The sequence below is a fragment of the Fukomys damarensis genome, unplaced genomic scaffold (assembly GCF_012274545.1).
Source record: "Fukomys damarensis isolate Sample0158 unplaced genomic scaffold, DMR_v1.0_HiC HiC_scaffold_17, whole genome shotgun sequence".
Classification (NCBI taxonomy): Eukaryota; Metazoa; Chordata; class Mammalia; order Rodentia; family Bathyergidae; genus Fukomys; species Fukomys damarensis.
Window position 1 is genome coordinate 33,731,930 of NW_022900929.1, and position 22,294 is coordinate 33,754,223.

General features: G+C 43.0%; 1 protein-coding gene across 8 annotated transcripts in view; it reads right to left on the bottom strand.

The window, feature by feature from the left end:
- The window catches only part of Stard9 (StAR related lipid transfer domain containing 9), a 117,565-nt gene that overhangs the window by 32,906 nt on the left and 62,365 nt on the right, over positions 1-22,294 (bottom strand). For 7 of the 8 annotated variants that reach the window (XR_780389.3, XM_010624791.3, XM_010624794.2 and 4 more), the window contains 11 exons: positions 17,509-17,576; positions 16,467-16,564; positions 15,697-15,906; positions 15,427-15,524; positions 13,896-13,973; positions 13,390-13,461; positions 10,777-10,956; positions 6,635-6,686; positions 5,996-6,133; positions 5,312-5,394; positions 4,843-4,946 (listed from right to left, as the gene is read on the bottom strand). Coding sequence is in view for 7 of the 8 variants with exons in the window: in XM_010624791.3 (XP_010623093.1) it covers positions 4,843-4,946; positions 5,312-5,394; positions 5,996-6,133; positions 6,635-6,686; positions 10,777-10,956; positions 13,390-13,461; positions 13,896-13,973; positions 15,427-15,524; positions 15,697-15,906; positions 16,467-16,564; positions 17,509-17,576 (1,181 nt within the window). In the remaining variant the exon portion in view is untranslated. The remainder of the gene's footprint in view (positions 1-4,842; positions 4,947-5,311; positions 5,395-5,995; positions 6,134-6,634; positions 6,687-10,776; positions 10,957-13,389; positions 13,462-13,895; positions 13,974-15,426; positions 15,525-15,696; positions 15,907-16,466; positions 16,565-17,508; positions 17,577-22,294) is intronic. The other variant, XM_010624793.2, reaches the window with a different exon arrangement.

Here is a 22,294-nt window from a genome sequence, read left to right on the forward strand (position 1 = left end):
GAAGGGGATGTAGGGACCTGGCACCTCCTGTTTCTCTCCATGCTTCCTGGCCACCATCAAGTGAGGGCTTCCTCTACCAAACAACCATGAGATTCTCACCTGGTCCAAAAGCAACAAGATCAACCAACCAACCATGGACTAAAACTAAGCCAAAATACACCTTTCCTTTTTTAAAGGTGATTGTCTTTGGGTTTTTTTGTTTTTGTTTTTTTTTAAAACAGGGACTCACTATGTAATTCAGGCTGGTCTTTAACTCACTTCGTAGCTCAGGCTGGCCTCCTACCTGTGGGAGTAGGGTTCTGGGATTATAGCTGTGAGCCACCATACCCAGCTTGTTTTGGGTATTTAACAAAATAGTGATACTGTAAAACAGAATGAAATCAGAGTATCAAAGCAGAGGTCCACAAACTACAGTCTGTGAGTCATATTTGGCCTGCTGCCTGATTTTGTAAATAAAGTTTTACTGGAACACAACCACGACCATATGTTTATATACTGTCTAAAGCTGCTCTGGGGCCACACTGATAGAGGTGAATAGCTGTGGCAGACTCTACATGGCCCAAAATACTAAGTCTTCACAGAAAAAGTTCACTAAGTTTCTAAGTACCCTGTCTTTAAAAAATTTTAATTTCATAATGCAGTCTTAAATCGGTGAAATAGGGAATGGAAGCAGAGACTGGCAATCATTCTCTCCTCTCTGGGAAAGGGGCTGTGAGGATGATTCAATATGTAGTGGGTCCAAGGTTCAAAGGCCAGATACCTGAGAAAGTGTGCTCAGGAGAAGACTGATAATGACTACTATGGGCAATAGACACACACAGTAGAACGTACAAACTCTGGAAAGGTACCCTCTATCACACATGAGGCAGAAAGACTACGGAAGACAGCCAAAACAGAAATCCAGCTAATGCCAAACAAAAGGGAAAAACACTGGGTGTGATAGTGCACACCCGTAATCCCAGCACTTGGGAGGCTGAGGCAGGAGGATCACTTTGAGGTCAAGGCCACCCTAGACTACATAGGGAGTCTGTATCTCAAAACAAAAGCAAACAAACAAAAGAAAGGAAAAGGAAAAACATTTTTTTTCAGTTTTTTTTTTTTTAATGGTACCAGGGATCGAACTTGGGCGCTTGCCAGACAGGCAGCGGAACCAGTGGGCCAAATCCCCAGCCCAAAAAACATTTAATGGAAACTGTTTTATACATACATTTATATATCATGTCATGCATACATTTATATTTATCACGTCTATACTGCCGTTCTAACCTTTGACCACACAAATGGCTGAATTGCAAATACGAGCCTATCAGAGGGTGCCAGGCCCATAGACCACCAGATGCAAGAGGCAGGGAGGAGAGTTCCCTGAGAGTGCAGCTTCCTTCTCTGGCTATCTCCCTAACCCCTTACAAGACAGTTCCCCCTGTACTTCCCCTAGGAAGGCAGCAACCACAACAGTTCCCTTCACAGCAGCAACAGAACCTGCAGGGAGAGGCTATCTGTGTGATCACTGTGGACATAATACCCTCAGCCAAGACACCTACAGGGTCAGGCAGAAGGGCTCCCTTGCTAGTGAGGTTCCCAAAACCAAGTGAAAAAGAAAACACTAACCTTATGCTACATTCTGGTAATTCACCAAGGGCAATCCTTCATCACCCATAGCCATAGGTCTTTGTCTCTATCATGTGGCTGCCTTCATATTCAACAGCTCCAGCATGCCCTAGCTAGTGCCCAGTCACCTGCTTGCCAGGACTCCACTGTGCCCTCTGCTCTCTCTGCTCTCACAGCCCTCTCTGCTGGCTCAGAGTGCAGCAGAATGCAGCAGTGTCTACTTACTAAGGTAGGAGTGGGGGCAGAAGAAGCAGTGGCAGCATCTCCCACATTCTGGGAATTTAAGGAATGCCAAGAACACAGGTAACAGTTTTCAAGGACAAAGCCAGCCTAGTCTAGAGCATTGCTACAAGAAGAAGGAGGGCAGACTGGTCAATCTCCTCTGGCCCTGCAGTCGGCTCCAGCTTGTACGAATGCTCCTCCAGAGAGAAAAGAAGCCTAGGACACGGGAAGGCTTCAGAGTCAAGCCCTCCTAGGAGCAGGAAAGACTCTCATAGAGACCCAGCCAGAAATCCAGACTGGGTGCACAGCTGGCAACATGCACTTTCTTCCCCCTCATAAGTTCCACTCCCTGGTCCCTTTGCCCAATCACAGACTTGAGCACTGCACCACACCAACTGAGCAGAAGCTAGCACTCAGTTGACTATAGACCAGCCCAAGCCCAGCCTATGAACTCCCAGAATCAGTACCAAATGGAGGCGGCAATAGGTGGGAATGGCCCTGATTATGAAGTCCTTTTCTAGCCTCTGAAAGGGCACATACTTGGTGTTACTTAATGAAAGGTCCTGTCAGCGCTGTGGGGCCGGAGAGCCTCAGGAGACATTTAGAAATGGGAAGAAAGGAGCTAAAGGTGTAGGGAAGGTGGGATGGGTACGGGAAGGGTAATAAGGGAAAAGAAAAAAATGTGAGATAATGAAAAGATGAAAATAAAGTGTTTGTAGATGGGGAGGGGAGGAGGGGGTGAAGGGAGGGCAGGGGTAAGGGGAAAAAATGAGAATCAAGACTTGTCATGTAGAGGTACAAGATCCCAACAATGAATGTAACTGTACTGCATCCCTAAAATGTACCAAAAAACTCAATTAAAGCCGAAAAAAAAAAAAAAAAGACAGAAGGAGAACACAGGGTGCTCTGGGGTGCACAAGTCACCTGAGATGGGAGGACAGGACACAGAAAGAAGGCAGCCCAGGGCTAGGAATTTTTTTGTTTGAGACAGGGTCTCACTATGTGGTTGAGACTGACCTGGAACTCACTATGTAGCCCAAGCTGGTCTCGAACTCACAGTGATCCTCCTGTCTCAGCCTCCCGAGTGCTGGGATTACAGGTGTGCGCCACCACACCCGGCTAGGGCTAGGGTTTTAACTCAGTGGTTCTGCCACCTGCCTCACAAGCACAAGGTCCCAAGTTCAATCCCTGGTACCAAAAAAAAGAGAAAGAGAAAAGAAAAAAAGAAAAGAAAGGAGGCTGCCCTCCTGGCAGCTTGTCCTCCAGCCTCCCAGTGATGCACACAGCGGGTGGGTTAGCGCTGTGCACATACACTTGCTCTTTCAATCTTTATCATCAAGATCCTTGGGAAAGAAAAGGTACTACCCTTACTTTAGAGATGAGGAAGCAGGCTCAGAGGTTCAGTGACTTGCCTAAGATCCCATAACTTTTATGTGGTGGAGTCAGGATAAGAACCACTTCTGCCCAGCTCCAATGGATCTCTTCCACATTCTCAGCTCTTTAAACCACAGAGCTGTTTTCTGTCAATCTCCAACTCTGGAAAAACCAATCTTCAATGTGTCTAAAAGAAACCTTACCAAAAACAAGATTTTTCAAAAGACTACATGGTCTACATAGTTCTACATAAGAAGGGAAGGAAACTATGATAAAATAAGAGGTTCAGCCCTAGTCCTGAGTCCACCATGCCTTGATCTCCCCATTCTAGGTCACCCCTCCCACCTTACCCTTTACCCCAGGTCCTCAGACACCTGACCCTAGAACTGTCATCCCTTAATCTCTGCCATAGCACCCTTCCGAGCTTGTTCCCCTCCTGTGATGACATGCAAATGTTCATGCTTCCCTCTCAATTCAATACCATTCCTGCTGATGTCAGACCCAAAACCATCTTCACCTGGCCACCTCTGAATGGACCAATGGCTATTATAATCCAACAAGAATGCTATGCACAAGTTATATGGCCCTCTCCCAACACCAGCAATCTTATAGGCACTAAGGCCACTGCTCAAATTTTCTATAGGGAAGAGGTACACAGGAAATGCCAACACCAAAACCAAACCACCAGGCATCTAGACCTGGAAAAAGGACTCTATGTAGAAATATACACAGTAGGGCAAGGGACTTGGTTCAGTGGTTCTACTGTCTGCCTCGCAAGCACAGGGACCTAAGTTCAATCCCCAGTACCAAAAAGAAAAAAAAAAAAAAAAAAAAAAAAAAAAAAACAGATACAGTACAACCATGAAATAAAAAAGCAGTAACCATCAATTAATATAAAACTCCCACTTCAAGCCTTTAAAGTCACAATGTGGGTGAAGTGGATGCGAGAGGACAGAAGATGATTTTATATTATTCCTACTTCTCTTATGCCTACTTCTGGATTTTTGATTATGAGAAGGAAAAATAAAGGACCCTCACTCATAGATTAGCTTTAAATACCCAGCTGGATGTGGTGGCAAAGACCTGTAATCCCAGGTATGTGGGAAGTTGGGGCAGGAGGATCACAAGTTAAGAGGCCTGCCTGGGCAATTTAATGAGCTGCTGTCTAAAATATAAAAAGGACTGGGTACAGATCAGTGGTACAACACCCCTGGTTCCATCCCTAATACCTCAGAGGTTGCCATAAAGCCTGGAGGGCCTCTGAGATGCTATGGACTGACACATAGGCAGGCCAGAATTTCAAGGGGACTCAAATAGTTCAGAAGTTCAGAAGCAGCATCAAAGCACCTGCCAATACTGCTCAGTTCATACTGGTGACAGAAAAGTGGCCACAGGAACGTCAAATGACAGGCTTCTTTCAGGGACACAGAGCCGAGATGCCCACCAGGAAACTAGTGAGGGCCAAGACAGTGCAGATTCCACTGCCAGCCCCACATCTTCAGATCACCTGCCCAGGTGGATGCACAGCAAGGCTCACTTGGACCCTGGTGCTGCACCAGTAACCTCTCTGTTCCATACTAAACTGGACTGAGAAGCAACCCAGGAGGCTCCGTATCAGTGTGAGCAGCACTTTCTCACCTTTCCTTCCAAAGCAAAGGGCAGAGACTCAAGCGAGAGGCAGGGACATCTGCATCCAAGTCCAGCCATTCCAAAGAACCACTGCTGCCAATGGCCTCTGCAACCTGGAACAAGAAGAAGGCACAGTGAGCCCAGGCCCACGTTAACACAGAAAAGTTTAAACTTCTCTCCTGAAAAACCGCAGGAGCCAGGTGTGGCAGCAAATATCTGCAATCCCAGCACTCAAGAAGCTAAGGCAGAATGATCATGAGTCCCAGGACAGCTGAGACTATACAGCAAGACACTATCTCAAAAAACTAGAGAGCAAGAACAAGAGTGAGAGAGTGAGAGAAGGAGGAGGAAAAGGAGGAAGAGGTGGAGCAGGAAGAGAGATAGGAGGAGCAGGAAGAGGAGGAGGAGGAGGAGAAGGGAGAGAAAGAAAAAGAAACACCATAGCCAGCAGCACCCTGGAACCCACAACCACACCAACCTGCCGCTGCTGCCGCAGCACAGCAGCCTCCGCTGGGTGACTGAATCGAAACTTCTGTGCTTTTCCCAAGGTTATGAGAGCTCCTGCACCACAGAGATAGATGAGAATTCAGCCAGCAGATCATGCTTTGAGTATATGTTTTCCGCAGAGTACCATTCTGTAGACAAAACTCATGCCCTCAACTAATTGATACACTTTGGCAGAGTTCATAATTACATATCAGAAGCTACCGTACTCTAAGAGAAACAAAGTGCCTGGGTATTGTGAGAGACAGCTTCATGGAAGAAAGGGAGTCTAAGCTCAGTTTCAAAAGGCAGACAAAAGTTGAGTACATTAATAACAGTAGTGACAATAATAATGATGGCAGGTCCTTAATAAGTATATGATGCAAGACCCTTATAAGGATAGCATTCTTTCAGTCCTCCCAAATCTCCATTTTACAGATGAGGAAACTGAGGCTCAGACTTTCTTAAAGAAACAAAGTAACACACATAGGAACAGATTGCAGAGGGTTTTCTCCACTCTGGTCCTGGAATGAAGAGGATTACATTAGGAAATCTTCGATCTCCAGTTGTAGAGGCTGGGTGATCTTTAAAGCCTGCTTCTCTGAGCTCTCTGGGCCCATGGGATTAGAGTTGGTCCATCCTTCATCCTGCTTATAAACAGGCCTGTAGAAAATCCTACCTTGGGTCAGACGGCAAGAGGCAGTGACCTTGCGGCCATTGACTGTGCAACGTGCCCCCTGGGCAGGCCGGAGAATGACCACCCCACAGGCACTGGTGATTGTGCAGTGGTCTCTCTCAATCCACTGGCCCTGAAGGACTAGAGAAGGGGTGGTGGGCACTTAGAGGGGGGACAATTAAGTATACACATTCTCCATTCTTCTACTGAGATCAGAATCCAACACCTGAGCTAGGTGTGGGGGCACACATCTGTAACCCCAGCACATGGAAGATTGGGAGTTCAAAGCCAGCCTGAGCTACACAGTTCAAGGTCAGCATCTATTACATAGCATTTCAAAAAACCAAAACCAAAACCAAAGCCAAAACCAACCAAAGAAAAAAGAACCCAAAACCCAGAAGATCTCCCATCATATCAAGAAAGGAAGAACCACCACCTGAAACCACCCAGAGCTGAAATCCTCCTACAGTGCTGGTCTCCTCTGTCCATGTTCCAGACTGAAAGTCTTACAGCAGAAAGAGAAGCAGACCTCTCATACTTGAAAGACTCTCTCTTCTCAGAGCATCATCAGAGTCTTCTGAAGAAACCTTTTGGTACAAGTAACTGTCACAAAGTGCCAGACCCACACTTACTGTCACTTACCAATATCCTGTTCCTGGTCTGAGTCAATCCTTCCTATTTTTGTTGTCCCCTCCTATGGGAAGGAAGGGGGAGGAGAGAAAGCCATTTTAGTAAGAATACAAAGGGACACTGCTCTGCCCTCAAAGGACAACCCACACTGGAGTGTCCCAGCCTTTCCTGTACCTTTCTTGACTTTGGGAAAAGTTATTCCGACCCTCTGCCTACTCTCTCTGTAGCCCAGAGATGACTGAAGCAAATAGATAAGACAGTACAACACCAGGCATCTGCAAAGCCTAAAAAGTGTTGGCAAACTCCTTTCTGTCCTACAGCCTAAAGTTAAGCTATGAAGAGCCACAGTCATCAGTCAAAAATACTCTATCCCAAGGAAATGGGCACAGGCTAGCTTTCCCTTAAAGGGGCTAAACTTTGATCCAGTAAGTTTCAAGGAGATGACCTTTTTATGAAGATTTATGGAAACTCATTATTGTTACTTTCGTTGTTAGTGAATGAAGTTTAGCAGACACCAGATTCTAAGAGTAAAGCACAAACAGGAGAAAAGTACTTTTTGTTTTGTTTTTGTTTTTGTTTTTTTTGAGACAGGGTCTCACTATGTAGTTGACACTGACCTGGAACTATGTAGCCCAGGCTGGTCTCAACTCACAGCGATCCTTCTGCCTCAGCCTCCCTTGAGTGCTGGGATTACAGAAAAGCACTTTTAGAACCAAAGAGAACTGGAATAGAGTACAAGAAAGCAAGGAAAATTGGAGTTAGTACTATAAATAAGTCACTGAGCTGGCAGCAGACAAGGCCTTTTGGCCCTTGGATTTTAGCAAATCTGTTCAAGTCTCTTGAGGAAGGCAGCAAAAGAGCAACAGAAATGACAAATGTTAGATATGTCTTTATAACCTACTGATAACATTTAATATGTCCCAAGCATTAAGCTGAGTGCTTTATTAAACATAATCTTTTCTTTAACAACTTAAAATGTATGGAGTTTTTTATTTGTTTGGTTTGAGTTAAAGACAAGTTCTCACTATGTAGTTCAGGCAGGCTGTCCTTGCACTATGTATCTCAGGCTGGCCTCAAACTCACAGTTGTCCCCACCTCAGCCTCCTGAATGCTGGCATTATAGGACTGTGCCACCACACCCGACTACAAAATGTAGGCATATGTTTCACTTGACAATGAATCTGAAGCTTCAAGGGAATAAACCCACATAGTAAGTAGGAGTGCTGTGACTAGACTTTAGGTCCCTCTGAACTCTTAAGCCTAGGCCTTTTCAACTTTACCCTATCTCCCCCAGCATTTTGTTTTCAAAGTAACCAGAGTTCTCTACTAGACTGCACTGTCAGCAGCAGGAGCAGAGAGATCTTTGCAGCTCCCCCTAACTACACTGACACAGAAGAACCCTAAAGCAATGAGTGAGGTTGTGACCTTACTGTGTGCTCCTCTGCCTCTCCTCCCTACATACACTTAGCCAGTCTTTTCAGCCCTGACAGTGGAGCACACTCCTACTGAAAGGACAAAGGCCACAGCACATCACAATGTCTAGATGTACAGGGCAGAAAGTACCCCAAAAGGAGGTAACATCTTGGATAAGAAGTACCTGTGATTGCTTCTCCTCTTGCTTCATTATACGGGAAGAGTCAAAGGCACAAAGATGATTATAAGGATGGCAGCACCTGATGCTCTGCCCATTGTTCCTTCTGCCCTTTCCAACCTAAGAGCTTCCCAAGGTGACACAAGGGAAAACCATTTCCAGAGTATCACCAGGGACCACTTCCAGGTCAGTGACCAAGTGAGAAAAGTAAACAAAAACACAAAGAATCTTGGGCCATTGCTATTATACCATTACTCAATCAGGAGCTAAACAAAAAATTAAAAATATGGGTACATAAAATGCCAAGTGCCAGAATTAGACGCAAACTAAAACTGCATCACACAGGTCCACTGGAAATGTATCAAGAAGCAATTAAGCCCTTTCTACACACTAAGTGAATATCAGCAGCCCTGTGGTTCAGGCAATATTCTCGCTCCTCTACAGGTCTCAATCTAGAAGGCACAGCTTCATCCCTCTGCCACCCTCTAAGTTTTGCTGCTTAACATCTAACTTCCCCTGCACACTCCACATCCAAGCAACAGATCAGATGCACTCACTGACCATTTTAATCCACTTGGTCTCCTGCTCACCCCGAACCTCTCCCTATGTCCCTGTGGTCCTAAAGGAAGGATTACAGCTTTGGTGTTTAGATTTGCTGTTAAGGTAGACAGATGAGGCATTTCACTCAGACAATTTATACCTAGTGTCCAAGATAATAAGCTACTTTTAACTTTCTGTCTGAACTGTTCAGCCCAACATCTTCCCAAGGGCTCATCCTGAGGACAGAGATGAGCTTTGCTAAAGTTTCTCTTCCACATGCACTGCCACAGGCAAAGCCTACTTTCCCAGGAAAACAGTAGACTTACCTATCTCTCCCTCATCAATTCTTTCTTTTACTTTTTTTTCTTCTTCTTTTTTTTGGTACCAGGGATCAAACTCAGGTCCTTGCGCTTGCGAGGCAGGCGGTGGAAACACTGAGCTAAATCCCCGGCCCTCCCCCATCAATTCTTTCTTTGGTCTTTTAAATATAATCTGGGAACACCTATGAAAATGCAAATTGGATTTTCAGTGAGCCCAGGGATTTTGAAATACCTTCTGTCATTCTGTCTTCCCACACAAGGATGTATTTGATGAGAACAGGACATAAGATTACTATGGGTCACTAACTCTTAACACTACTTCACTTCAAAATGATGACCTAAACTACCTATGGTGGTACACATCTGTAATCCCAGTACTCAGGAAGCTGAGGCAGAAGGATCACTAAGTGCAAGGCCAGGCTGGGCTACACAGTGAGTTCAAGGCCAGACTGAACTATATGGTGAGACCCTATTTCAAAAAATAAAACCAAGCCAGGTGTGGTGTGCACACCTTTAATCCCAGCACTTGGGAGGCTGAAGCAGGAAGATTCCTGTGAGTTCAAGGCCAGCTTGGGATACACAGCGAGTTCAAGGCAAATTTCAACTATGTAGTGAGAGCCTGTCTCAAACAAAAACAAAACAAAGCCCCCCCCCCAAAAAAAATCTCCAGGTGACAAAAGCCAGGTGAGCTGGTCTTGTGTGGACGGTCTTAAACTCATTCTTTTTTCTCTTTTTGGTGGTGGGGTGTGGTTACTAGGAATGCAACTCAGGACCTTGAGCTTGGGAGGCACTGAATTAAATCCCTGGCCCTCATTCTATCTATACTGCACTTTTTTTGTTTGTTTGTTTTTTTGGTACCAGAGATCAAACTCATGACCTTGCCTATCTTTTCTAGAAGGGTGCGTGTCACCAGCCAGCCAGCCCTGCCTCTGCTTTCCAGATCCTCCCTCATGCTTTAAACTCAAAGCTCAAGCTTATCTACTTTCTCTCTCTCTCTCTGCTTCTTTTCTAGATGGAGAAGTAGGAGGTGCATTTTTCATTGATTTGGGGGTTGAAGAAAACTTTCAAGTCTTTTCAATTTCTTCATCTTTGAGCAAACTATATTTGTAGGGTTTAGGAACACTAAGGTTTTTTTTGCTTTGTTTTATTTTTTTTTTGGTACACGGGATTACATTTAGGTCCTTGTGCTTGAGAGGCAGGTGACAGAATCACTGAGTTAAATCCCCAGCCCTATTTTTTGTTTTCCCCTGCAATAGGGTCTTACATTACCCAGACTGGCCTTGAACTTCTGGGTTCAAGTGGTCCTCTTGCCTCTGCCTCCTAAGTAGCGGGAAGTACAGACAGGCACATGTCACAGAACCTGGTTTCCAGTAACAGCACTTTTGAAATTAGGATTTCATTAAGCCTGTACCTCTGTGCTTCAGAAGCCACAAAAGAAACATAAAAAGTATCATTCTTATTTTAAAATGAGGAAATTAAGGCACAGAGAACAGAAGCAAATTAATAAAAATCAATAGTAGTTGGAAAAAAAAAAGATTGTTCTGATTTCCAGTCTTCTACTCCATTTATGCAAAATCAAAACAGATCACAAATTAGTCAGCAAGATGGGTTTCCTGAGAGGAAACTAGAAGACTGCTCTGTGGATCTGTCTCAATTCACACAGACGTGGCTCCAGGGGACAGGAGGAGCACTGGCCTCCGCACCTTGAGGTGATAGAGCACAACACCCGTACTGAGCACATCTTCCTCCAAGGCCATCAGGTGCGGCAGGCTGGAGTCAATGACCACCCCAGCCCTCCTCCTGCCGACGTCCACACTGTAGTGCTCCATTAGGGCCTGCCAGTCATGCCACTTCTGGGTCCAGTCATTGGTCAGCTTGTCCATCTGCAGGGGCACAGGAGAGGATCCAGATACCCAGTGGATAGAGCAGATGAGAGGTCAAAAGTCACCATCACCTATGTTCTCAGGGTGTTATTTTCTGATGATCCTCGCTGTTATTATTCAAAGCTGACAGAGCCCTTCATACCTCTTGCAACTGCCAACTCTGTTTTGAAATCTTTAATAAGCAATGGTTAACTTTCATAAACAGACACTTTTTCAATAAATCCTATTTTTATTTTTTTGGTACCATGGATCAAACTCAGGACCTTGAGCTTGCAGGACACGAGGTAGCACCACTGAGCTAAATCCCTGGCCCAATGAATCCTATTTTTAAAGTTTTCTGTAGTAAGCACTGCCCTAACTAGAAAAAAATTAAATGTTATTCTTCATTTTTAAAAAATTAATTGGTGCTGGACATGGTGGTGCACACCTGTAATCCCAGAACTTGGGAGGCTGAGGTAGGAAGATCACTGAGTTCAAGGTCAGCCTGAACTACATAGCAAGACTGTCTCAAAAATTAAAATTAAAAAATTAATTGGTACGTTACTCCAACACCTGTTTAAACAAAAAACAAAACAAGGGCTGGGGATCTAGCTCAGTGGTGCCACCACCTGCCCTGCAAGCTCAAGGTCCTGAGTTCGATCCCTGGTACCAAACAAAAGAACAAAAAAAGCAAAAAAAATCTACGTTTCTAATTTCCCTCTCCCTGATTACTTCTATGTGATTCATATGTGGGATTCTCCTTAGGATCTAACACCGTGTTCCCAAAATGTAGTTTGAGTTGTAAGTTTGCATGTGGTTCAAAGATACATAAGGCACTGACAAGAATCATCCCATCAGAATTAAGACTATATGAAACTTGTCTGACAACAATGTAATAATAAAACATTAAATGCTTACTACTGTGTGCTGGGAACAGACTTAAATAAATATACTGAGGCTTAGAGGCCTTTAAAGCTAAGAGTGCCTGAGGGACATGAATGAACATGTTGAACGTAAGGTCTGTTTTCTTCTTTTTGGGGAACTGATGAGCTTATCCTGGGAATGGAAAAATTAAAGAAGCTCCAAAAAAGACTGAATTCAGGTAAGCAGTTCTCTCATAAAGGGAATATTTTGGGAAAAAATTATGCCAAGTTTAGCTTCAAATACTTCATATACTCTAGAACATTATTTAAACATTGCAGTTATTGATTTGAATTTTGAAAATCAATGAAACTACAGGGTACCTGTAAAAAGCTGGTTTCTGCCTTTCTACTATATCTCTTTTATAGAAAGATAGTATTTTCTGAATCAAAACTCAGAACATATGGCTAAACTAAGAATTTCTGAAAAACTTCTGGATGTATGATACAGTTCTAAAGTTCAGTGGTGCTAACAAAATGCTGGCACACCCAGGATACTTTAATAATATATAAGAATGATACAACAGAATGCTGATAATTGGAATATTTGGTTGTAGGGTCTAAATCTAACCCCTCAATGAAGTAATATGTACCCAACATTTCTTCTTTATAAGTGCCTCTGAGAGTCATCATTGATTCTATTTTTCCAAAATGCTCTGTCCTCACCCTGCCTAGGCCACAACAGCAGTCTTTCCTGGTGGGTCTTTGTGCTTCTAGGTTTGACTCTTTTCTATCCATCCTACATACAACTGCCCTATTATTCCCTCACTACACGCCTTCACTATGTATGTTACCAGTGTGATCAACAAGCCTTATTACATCAAGTCCACCCTTCTAAGATGGCCTTATCTTCCCTCCATGACTCTCTATTACACCTGTCTAGCTGGCCTCGTCTTCTCCAAGCCTGCACTTCCACAAGGCCTCTCCTAGGTATGTGGCTTAGCATGTGTTCTCTCTCCCTCACTCAAAAGGCCTTGCCCCTTCTAACTAACAACTGTATCAATCCTTTAAGGTCAGTTCTCTCACTTCCAACTCTACCTTATGGTATCAGTTCTGAAAACCCCAAGCCACAACGACTTCTTCCTTCCTGAAACTCTCCATCTAAATCATTTGCTTGACAAAACACACCCCTCTCTGTAAGTGTATCCACTAGGCTGTGAGCCACATGAGAACAAAGCCTCCTTGGCATCTCTTGGAGAGCCAAATTAAGCATATATCTGGTGCTCAATCACTAAACACATTTTGGCTGATTGACTTACTGACTGGAAAATAATTTTTTTCCTAGGCTATTCGCACTATATCCAAAGGGAGTTATCATGAACCTCTGACAGAATAAAACAGAAAACCAGAGAGCTATTTACCAGCTCTTATAGCAAACACATTCCCTAGTCAAGGCTTAATGGAGGAAAAGATGGCTAAATTTTAAACTAGATGGATCTCTCTTCCCTGCTAAGCCCAGGAAGAATGAATGGAGGGAGATCAAACCTATTTCCTGGATGAAGTAAAGTACAACCAGTCCACCCAACATACCTACCTTTAATTCATTTTGGAGAACTAGCTCCTTCAGATTTTCATTTTCTTTGTCATTTACGGAATTGAAGTTTCTCTAAAGAAACAGAAAGACAGAGATATATGCTCTGATATCTTCCTGGAATGAATGCAGGAAGGTCCTACCCTTACATTTGTGAAAGAGGATACAGCATAAAGACTTTGTTATTATAATCAGAAATAAATCAGAAGCGTAACTACTACATTTGGGCTCATATTAATACAAAGGCGAATTCAAGCAATTTTCCTCAAGGACCTTCTTGCCCATGCCTGCCCACACAGAGCAAGAGGTCTCTGGACGAGACGAGACAGTGAAAGGATGCCTGACCCACTTGAGACCACCCAGAGACAGCAGAGTAATGCCCCTCCTGTCTCTGCTCCCTGAGTGTCAACTGGAAAGATGGAGTGCAGCAGGACCAGATGCTTGCAGAAAAAAGGAGCTCAAGAGGAGAACTCCATTTAAATATGGAAACATTGTGGTTGCCCATATACCAGCTCGAAGCTCAGCAACATGGCTTTCAGCCTCCTGATCTCTTCCCTGAGTTCCCTGATGAGCTTCACATTTGCATCCTGAAACAGAAAATTCAGTCACTGAGGATGGATGTCAGAGCCCAGTCAGCTGTGAAATACTGCACGCAACTAGCTTGGAAGTAGTGGATTACTCTAGCAATAACTTCTACACTAATTCTCCTCAAAGTACTGTCTCAGGACCAACAGTATCAACTTCATCTGAAAATTTGTAGAAATACAACTTCTGGCCCCACCCCAGACCTAGGAGATCAACAATTCCAAAGGGCTGGAGTTTTAACAAATTCTCCAGGTGATTTTTGCATACACTCTAAAGTTCGAGAATTATCACTTTAGAGGAAGAGGTCAGGAAGGTAGTACTAATGGCAGGGCATCTATACTTGGTAAGTGCTAGTGTTCCTGTATTGGAAATTTACCTTTACTTTGCCTGGGGGCGGGGGTAAGACATGGTCTTGCTGTTTAGTTCAGGCTGACCCTGAACTCACTATGTAGCCCAGGCTGACCCTTGAATTTCTCACCTCCCGCCTCAGCCTTCCAAGTGCTAGGATTAAACTCACACCACATTTAGCATTTTGATGCCTTTTAAAACAAACCCTAGATGGACTATACATGTGTGGCCACCAGTTCTGATCTCTGTACTAGAACTTGCAAAGGAGATAAAGAACATCTGGAATATTTTCCTTACTATTAGACTGTCAAAACCAATGAATTCTCTAGTTTTTTTTTTTTAAAAAAAAGGCTATCATTGATTTTCTTTTTTTCTTTAATTAATTAATTTATTTATTTATTGGTACTGGGGATCAAACTCTGGTCCTTTCACTTATGAGGGAGGCAGCAGAACCACTAAGCTAAATCCCTGGCCCTCTCATTGATTTTCTTCACAGTAGTCCTTTTATTCAGCCCAAGGTCACTCTACAAAGCAAATTTCTCCCTCACTCTTTACTTTCTCAAATAAACTTGCCACTGCTTTTTGCTTGTTTCATTTAAAAAAAAAAAAGCAGTGAATGAATTTCTTATACTCCTTCCCCTTTAAATTTAAAAGAGAGAACCCACTGCAATTTAGTATGGGAAAAATAAAAAATAAAAGGTACAAATAGCATCAATTGAAAATAAAAGCAGTAAACAGAAACTTTTAAAGAACCTTGCTTAGTATAGCACTGATATACTGAGGATCTTAAGAGGAATGACCTTCAAGAAATACTTAAAAATAAATTATTTGTAAAAGGTCACTGATACATTCAGCAGGGATATCAGAGAAGAATATAACATAGAATTGGAAGAAAGATTCCCCCTCCCCCTAGTACCAGAGACTGAACTCAGGACCTTGCACTTGCAAGGCAGGCATAGTGCCACTGAGCTAAATCCTGGCCTGGAAGAAAGATTTTCAATCCCTCATAATTTGGAAAATAAGTTTAGCAATTTGGGGAGAATACAAGGATAAATCAAATCCACAGGAAAAAAACAAGAACACTGTATATAGTACCCATGGTCTCACCTCATTGACCAGTGGCTTGTTGACGATGTTCTTGGCACTGGATGCGTATCTGAGTGTGCTCATGGTCTCACTGTAGCTGGTGTGTGCAGGAGACACAGCTGAAGTAGAAGAAATCAGAAAAATATGCCAAGCCCTTCAGGAAGCAACCTCCACCACTTGCCTTGCTGTTACTGCCCACACTGCCTAAGAACCCCTTGAAGAAATGAGGCGCATGTGCAGTCAGGGTGGAATTCTCACCCGACACAGAAGCAGCACGAGGAACCCACTTACTGGCAACCATGATGGTCTTTGAGTTGCCTCCAAGGCTGTCCTTCAGCAGCCAGGTCAGCACAGAGTCCCGGTATGGGATGTAAGACTGCCTCCGGGAGGCTCCCCCACCACTGCTGGTCCCCAAAGTATAAGGAGTCCCATTGTCTCCACCACCACTGCTGGTTGGGCTGCTGAGGCTCTGGCAGCTACTGGACACTTGGGAGTTCTGGGCTTGATAGACGATAAGAGTGGAAGAAAAAAGGAATTATGAAGCAAATGCATTAAGACAAAACAATGGGCCGGGCATGGTGGCGCACGCCTGTAATCCCAGCACTCGGGAGGCTGAGGCAGGAGGATCACTGTGAGTTCGAGACCAGCCTGGGCTACACAGTGAGTTCCAGGGCAGTTTCAACTACATAGTGAGAACCTGTCTCAAAAAAACCAAAAAAAAAAGAACAATGGTTTGAGGACACAAACTTAAGTATTACAATTGTTCCATTCTGCATGTGACAGAATGCTTCAAATCCAAGCACTACCAGACTTTGAATGCATGACTCGGATTGAGTGACATCATTTTTTTGTACCCTCCTTGAAATGACAGTGCTAGAATGAGGGTCACACTGGTCTCTATAATTACAGATAAATGTCCATTTCTCATGCCTTGATCCAAAAGGTAGGTAACCTTATCAAAAAGAACCTTGTGTCTATCCCACTGTGACAAGATGAAAATAATGCAATTTATCTTCCAAAGTCTCCCTCCCATCGCAATCATCTTGTCAATCAGCAAATACCTAAAGTGGAGATGACAATTCCCAGAGTCACAAGGGACTTGTTGATGTTGGCACCTTCAGTAATCCGGTCCTTACAGTAACTGGGATCTGCTCTTTCACTAGAACATAATCAAAGAAAACAAAAATAAGAGCAAACAAGCACTACCTTTATAATGTTATTTAAAAGACTAGACTTTATTCATGTTGTAAAAAACTCATAGAGGGGGCCAGGGCTCAGTGCCACCACACCTGTCTCACAAGTGCAAGGTTCTGAATTTGATCCCTGGTACCACTAAAAACAAAAACAAAACTCATAAAATAAATTACTCCAAAATTTAGCTCAATGCCAGGCGTAGTGGTGCACATCTGTAATCCCAGCATTGGGAAGCCTGAAGCAGGACAGTTGCCATGAGTTTGAGGCCAGCACAGACTACATAGTGAGTTCAAGGCCAGCTTGAACTACGTAGGAAGACTCTGTCTCAAAAACAAACAAACAAATATCAGTGCCTACATTCCTCTCATACTAAAAATCTGGTTTATCTAAGGTCCACAGATTGGGAACTTTAAAGGGTCCCCAAGAGATTTAATGGGCAGCTAAGATTGAGAATCCCTGATACAGAGGATCTTTCAGCCACCAACACACTACTGTTTAACCTAGCACTCAAAGAATTTGTTTTTGCTTGACTGTTTTCTTGATTGAGACAAGATCTGCTATATAATCTATACCAGCTTTTAATTCACTCTATAACCAGGTTGGCTTTGACTTTGGAATTCGCCTGCCTCAGCCTCCAGGGGCTGGGGGGCTGGTAGAATTTGATACTCTTGTAATTTTCTCAGGATAGCTAAAATGTAAAAAAAAGAAAGAAAATAGAAAAGACTGGATCAAGCTTATTCTGTGTACAAGAGGCAGAAAATTTTCAAGAGCATAATTCTCCTTGGCTTTGAAATTTTTTTTTTTTTTTTTTTTTTTGTACCAGGGATCTAACTCAGGACCTTGCACTTGCCAGGCAGGTACAGTGTCACTGAGCTAAATCCCCAGCTCTGGCTTTGAAATCTTAATTACCTGCCTGCTAGGTCCACAAGGTTGATCTTGCTAGCAATCTTGGAGGGGAGGTTGTTCTCCACAATCGCCTAAGGAGAAAACACATTTAATGCAGTCATTTGGAATGCTTTGCATGTTTCCCCTAGAAACACTCCTAACCAAGATGATATTTTGGGTTTTTATCCAATTCACTCAAGAATTCTGTTTTGGGTGGTACTGGGGATCGAACCCATGGCCTTACACTGACCTACACTCCCAGTCCTTTTTTTTTCTTTTGGTACTGGGGATGAAACTCGGGTCCTTGCACTTGCGAAGCAGGCAGCGGAACCACTGAGCTAAATCCCCAGCCCTCACTCAAGAATTCTGTATTCTAATGTGCTCTGAACCAGATGAGGTCTCAGTATCTGACAGACCTAATCAAGTCCTGGACCATCACTTTATTAAAATCACTAACAGGACTTACAAGGGAGAAAACAGAGAAAGTTATCATGAAGTCCTCAAAGTGCACATTTCAAGCATACCAAGAATTTCAGTTCAATATAACAGGCAAACATACCCTCAAGGGGCTCTCTCATCAGCAAAGAGCCACAGTATATAGGTGGCTCTGAGACTTGTTTCTCTAATCAACCTAGGTCATATAAATCTTCAAGGGCATCCATGTATCCTATTCAGGGGCATCTAGCCCCTAACAGCAAAACTACTTTTCTTTTACTCTGTATAATTTAACATAGATGTTTATAAACTATTCTGTTTTATAAAATGCTAATGGGGCTGGGGATGTAGCTCAGTGGTGTCACTGCCTCAAGTTCGAAAAAAAAACACTGAAAAAAAAAAAAAAAAAAAAAAAAAAAGTTAATGGTATATATCCATCATCAAAATCTAGTTTTGTTGATGAAAAAATAACATCTAGCCACACATAGTGGCACACACCTGTAATCCCACTACCTAGAAGGCTCAAACAGGAGGACTGCCCTAAATTTGAGGCCAGCTTGGACTATATAGTGAGTTCAAGGCCACTGGAACTACATCTCAATCAATCAATCACTTAATTAATTAAAAGATCTAGTATTCTATGTTCCCCAAGTAAAGTATGAGTTGAAATCTGGAAATAGGGCTAAAAAGGTTTTTATATTCAAGGCTGCTAGATGGATGGTCATTAAGAAGATTAAACATATCATCACTTTTAATATATTTTTGCAAACTAAAAATAAATCTAGTTCTGGAGCAATTCCAGTAACCCCAACATTCCCTCTAGTCTGTTTGTTGTCAATCTATGTTCCATTCTGTATAAATTTGCTCTTTTAGAAAACTTCTAATGAGTGGAATTTTCTAGGGCCCAAATTTTTCTCCGTACCCAATTAATTTGGGATTCATCTATGTTGAGGCATGTGTCAACAGTTCAATTTTACTACTAAGTGGTATTTCATCACAGTGACATAGGAGATTAAGGCATGGAAAAACTGGCTGGGGAGAAGTAGGCATGATCTGTTAATTCTAAGGTCTCACAAAGGATGTGTAGAATAGTTCTCAAAGCCCTGTGGACTTCTCATGAGAAGCCAGGCAGGTTCACAACAGGATGTCAGCATGAGGCATAGGATCCCAGCACTGCCTCTTAGCACCTGTATATAAAAGTTCTCATGGGTTTCCTCTAGATTTGGATGGTATAAAAGGACAGAGACACCAGGAAGAGATTGCTCTTGTGGGCTTCATCACAATAGCTTACCCTGCTTTTTCTACTTCTATCTTGCTTTCTCCTCTTTCACTTGGTTCAACCTCAATCTACAGAGCAAGTTTCTTTCTTTTCACATTTATTTTTTCAAATAAACTTTGCTACTGACTTTTTCTCATTTTATTGAATTCTTTGTTGCAGACAAGAAGAGCCTGGAATCCAATTCCACAAGGAGAGGATTACATGAGTTCGAGGCCAACCTGGGCTACATGGTGAGTTCAAGACCATCCTGAACTACACAGCAAAATTCTGTCTCAAAAAACCTAAATAAACAAACAAACAAAACAATTAAAAGGAAGGGCCCGAAGCATTTGCCAACAAGGGCAACAGCCAGATCAGTCTGTTCAAACTGGCTTTCGCTGGTCTGCTTTCTCCCTGTTTTAAATCCCAAATGGGGCTGTAGCTTTTCTTCCTTGTTTACATGCAGATAATTTAAAAACCCTATGTCTGACAACCTGAGCAAAACAAAGTGTTTAAAATTTAATTAAAGAGACTGTAAGTATACAGAAGCAAAGTCATCCCCTTTACTACCTGAATAAATGTAAGCCAATTTTCTCAATAGGCTCCATTCTGGTTATACAGTATCATCAAGGGACTTGAAAGAGCAGGAGACCCATCAAGGGGCTCAAAACAGAAGTAGAGCCATCACGGGACTTAAAAGGCAAGTTGGACCATCAAGGAGCTCAACTACATGGCCAAGGGAACTTTGGGGAAGTTCTGCCATTATTTCACAGGAGCTAAAAGACTAGGTAAGGCCAACAAGTGGTTTTGCCCTCTCCTCCCTAATGAGTTAATGGGTCCAAATATGGAGACAAAAGCCTCTGGAGAGCTTTCTTCTGTGCTTAATGATGCCAGCATCACTTGGACAGAGACACCTGTCTAGTTTGTGTTAGTCTCACAAAGGACACTTTCTGGAACCCTCAAGTTTCCTCCTGCTGCACAGGACGCCATCTTAAGGAGTCAAGACCTAGTTGTCTCCTCTCTCTAGACCCCAAGCCAAGCCAATGGGAAACCTCTTGGACTGTGCCACCACTTGGGTTTCACTGACTTCACAACTAGGCCATATTCGTGATGAGTAGTAAAGACTGATCCTTCCTGACAGTCTAATACAGGAATATCTTATTAATCATTGGAATATGATTTGGGTTCAGTATTAACTGTGGGTACAGGATGATACTTTAAATTATGAGACTATTCTCCACTTATAGTGTTTCTGCTTAAAACGTATGAGGGGAATTAAATGCCTTATACTCAGGCTTTTGTGACTCTATTAAAGGTAATGCTCAGGAATTATGGGGTTTAGAGTGGTCTCCGAGGAAGAGAAAGATATTCTGGATGACCCTATCCAGCCTGAGACCCCCACTTGTCTTTGAGACATGTGTCTGGTGTCTTTGAGAGGGATATGGATCTCTCTGATCTATTTGATGATACTGCCAGATCTCTTCTACCTCCTCCTTATAATCTCCAGGCCAATATATCAGGACCCTTTTTCAATTACAGGTATACAAGAGGCTAGGAACTCTGTAAATGAACAACATGCTTTAAAAAGGGAAAGAAACCACCCTGAAAAGGTTATTCTTTCTTCAACAGAACCAAACTGAGACTGTAATACTGAGGGAGTAAGAATAATGTCTGATATGCTAGCTGCTCTTATTAGGGAGATAAAGTATATTGAGTCTTTCGTAAATAACTAATATAGATCCATCTTCCAGGAAGGGAAAAGCACTAGTGAGACATCATGTCATCTGTCAACCAGCCCCAGATATTTGGCATAAGCTACAAAAACCTCAGATGGGGCCACAGATACCAATGTCCCAATTATTGGACAAAGCCTTTACTGTGTTCAACAATTGGGACCCAGAGGAAGGATAAGAAAGAAAGGATAAGATTATAGCCATTACAATTGGCAATGCTTTAAACCCACCTAGATAGATCATCTAGGGAAAAACCCAGATACAACTGGGCAGAAAGTTGCTATTTCAAGTATAAGTGGATCAGACACAGGGAATGAGACTGCACTGAGCTCTGTATGTGAAGGAGCTAATATGTCTGACTCATGGCACTGGAGGGAGTGATTATCCCTGATCCCACAGAGGGGCTAGCCCAGCCAGAATCTTCATTTCTCCTCCTCTGATGACTGAAGAGGCCCTAAGAAATCTGCAATACCCCTGTTCACCAACATTGCCATCTCCTCCAAGGAACCCTGGGTAATCTTCGATATCAGGTAACCAATTCAATTACTTCATTTTGTCCCAACTTATTTCTCTAAAAAACCCTCCTCTGGATCTATAGCCATAGTTGGGGTAAAAGAGACCCTGATCAGATATTCTTTGCTGCTGTACTAATGGCAGAAGCTTCAAAGTTAACTTTGGGACAGAAACTAGATGTCCTGACTCTTCATCAGGTCAGAGCTATTCTGAAGATAAAAGGGTAATTATGATTAACAAGGAAATGGCTTATCAAGTATCAGATCATACTCTTAGACATCCTTGGGGTCATTATAAAAATTTTTACTACTATTAAACCTGCTTCTTTGATGTCTACAGGCCCAGAAGATAGCCATTCTTGTGAACAAGTGATCTCCCAGACCTATGCACTCAGCAGGACACCAGTAACATGCTCCTCCAAAATCCTGAGGATGTGTGGTTCACTGACAAAAGTAGCTTTGTCAATCATCTATAAAGCACAGGCAGGAAATTCTACAACTCCTAGAGGAAATCCATCTTCCTAACCAGGTTGCAGTCAGTCACTGTAAAGGACACCAGAGACATGTCTGAAGTCTCCTTGGAAAATCAAAAGGCCAATAGGGAAGCAAGGACAGTCCTACAGCCTCTCAAGGCCCCAGCTTTACTTTCAGTTCCAGAAGCCATTTTGGTCCTTCCTCAAGGGACATGGTGACAAACTATAAAAAATATTATGTGGGAAGTAGACCTCAAAATTCTGGAAAGGTAGAGAAAGCCAACCAGACCCTAAACTGAGCTCTGGTAAAACTTTTCCAGAGTGTCTGAGTTCTGGCTCTGATTACTGCCAATAGTGCTCATGAGTTTGTTACATGTCCCAAATTGGGCTGTTAGAGCC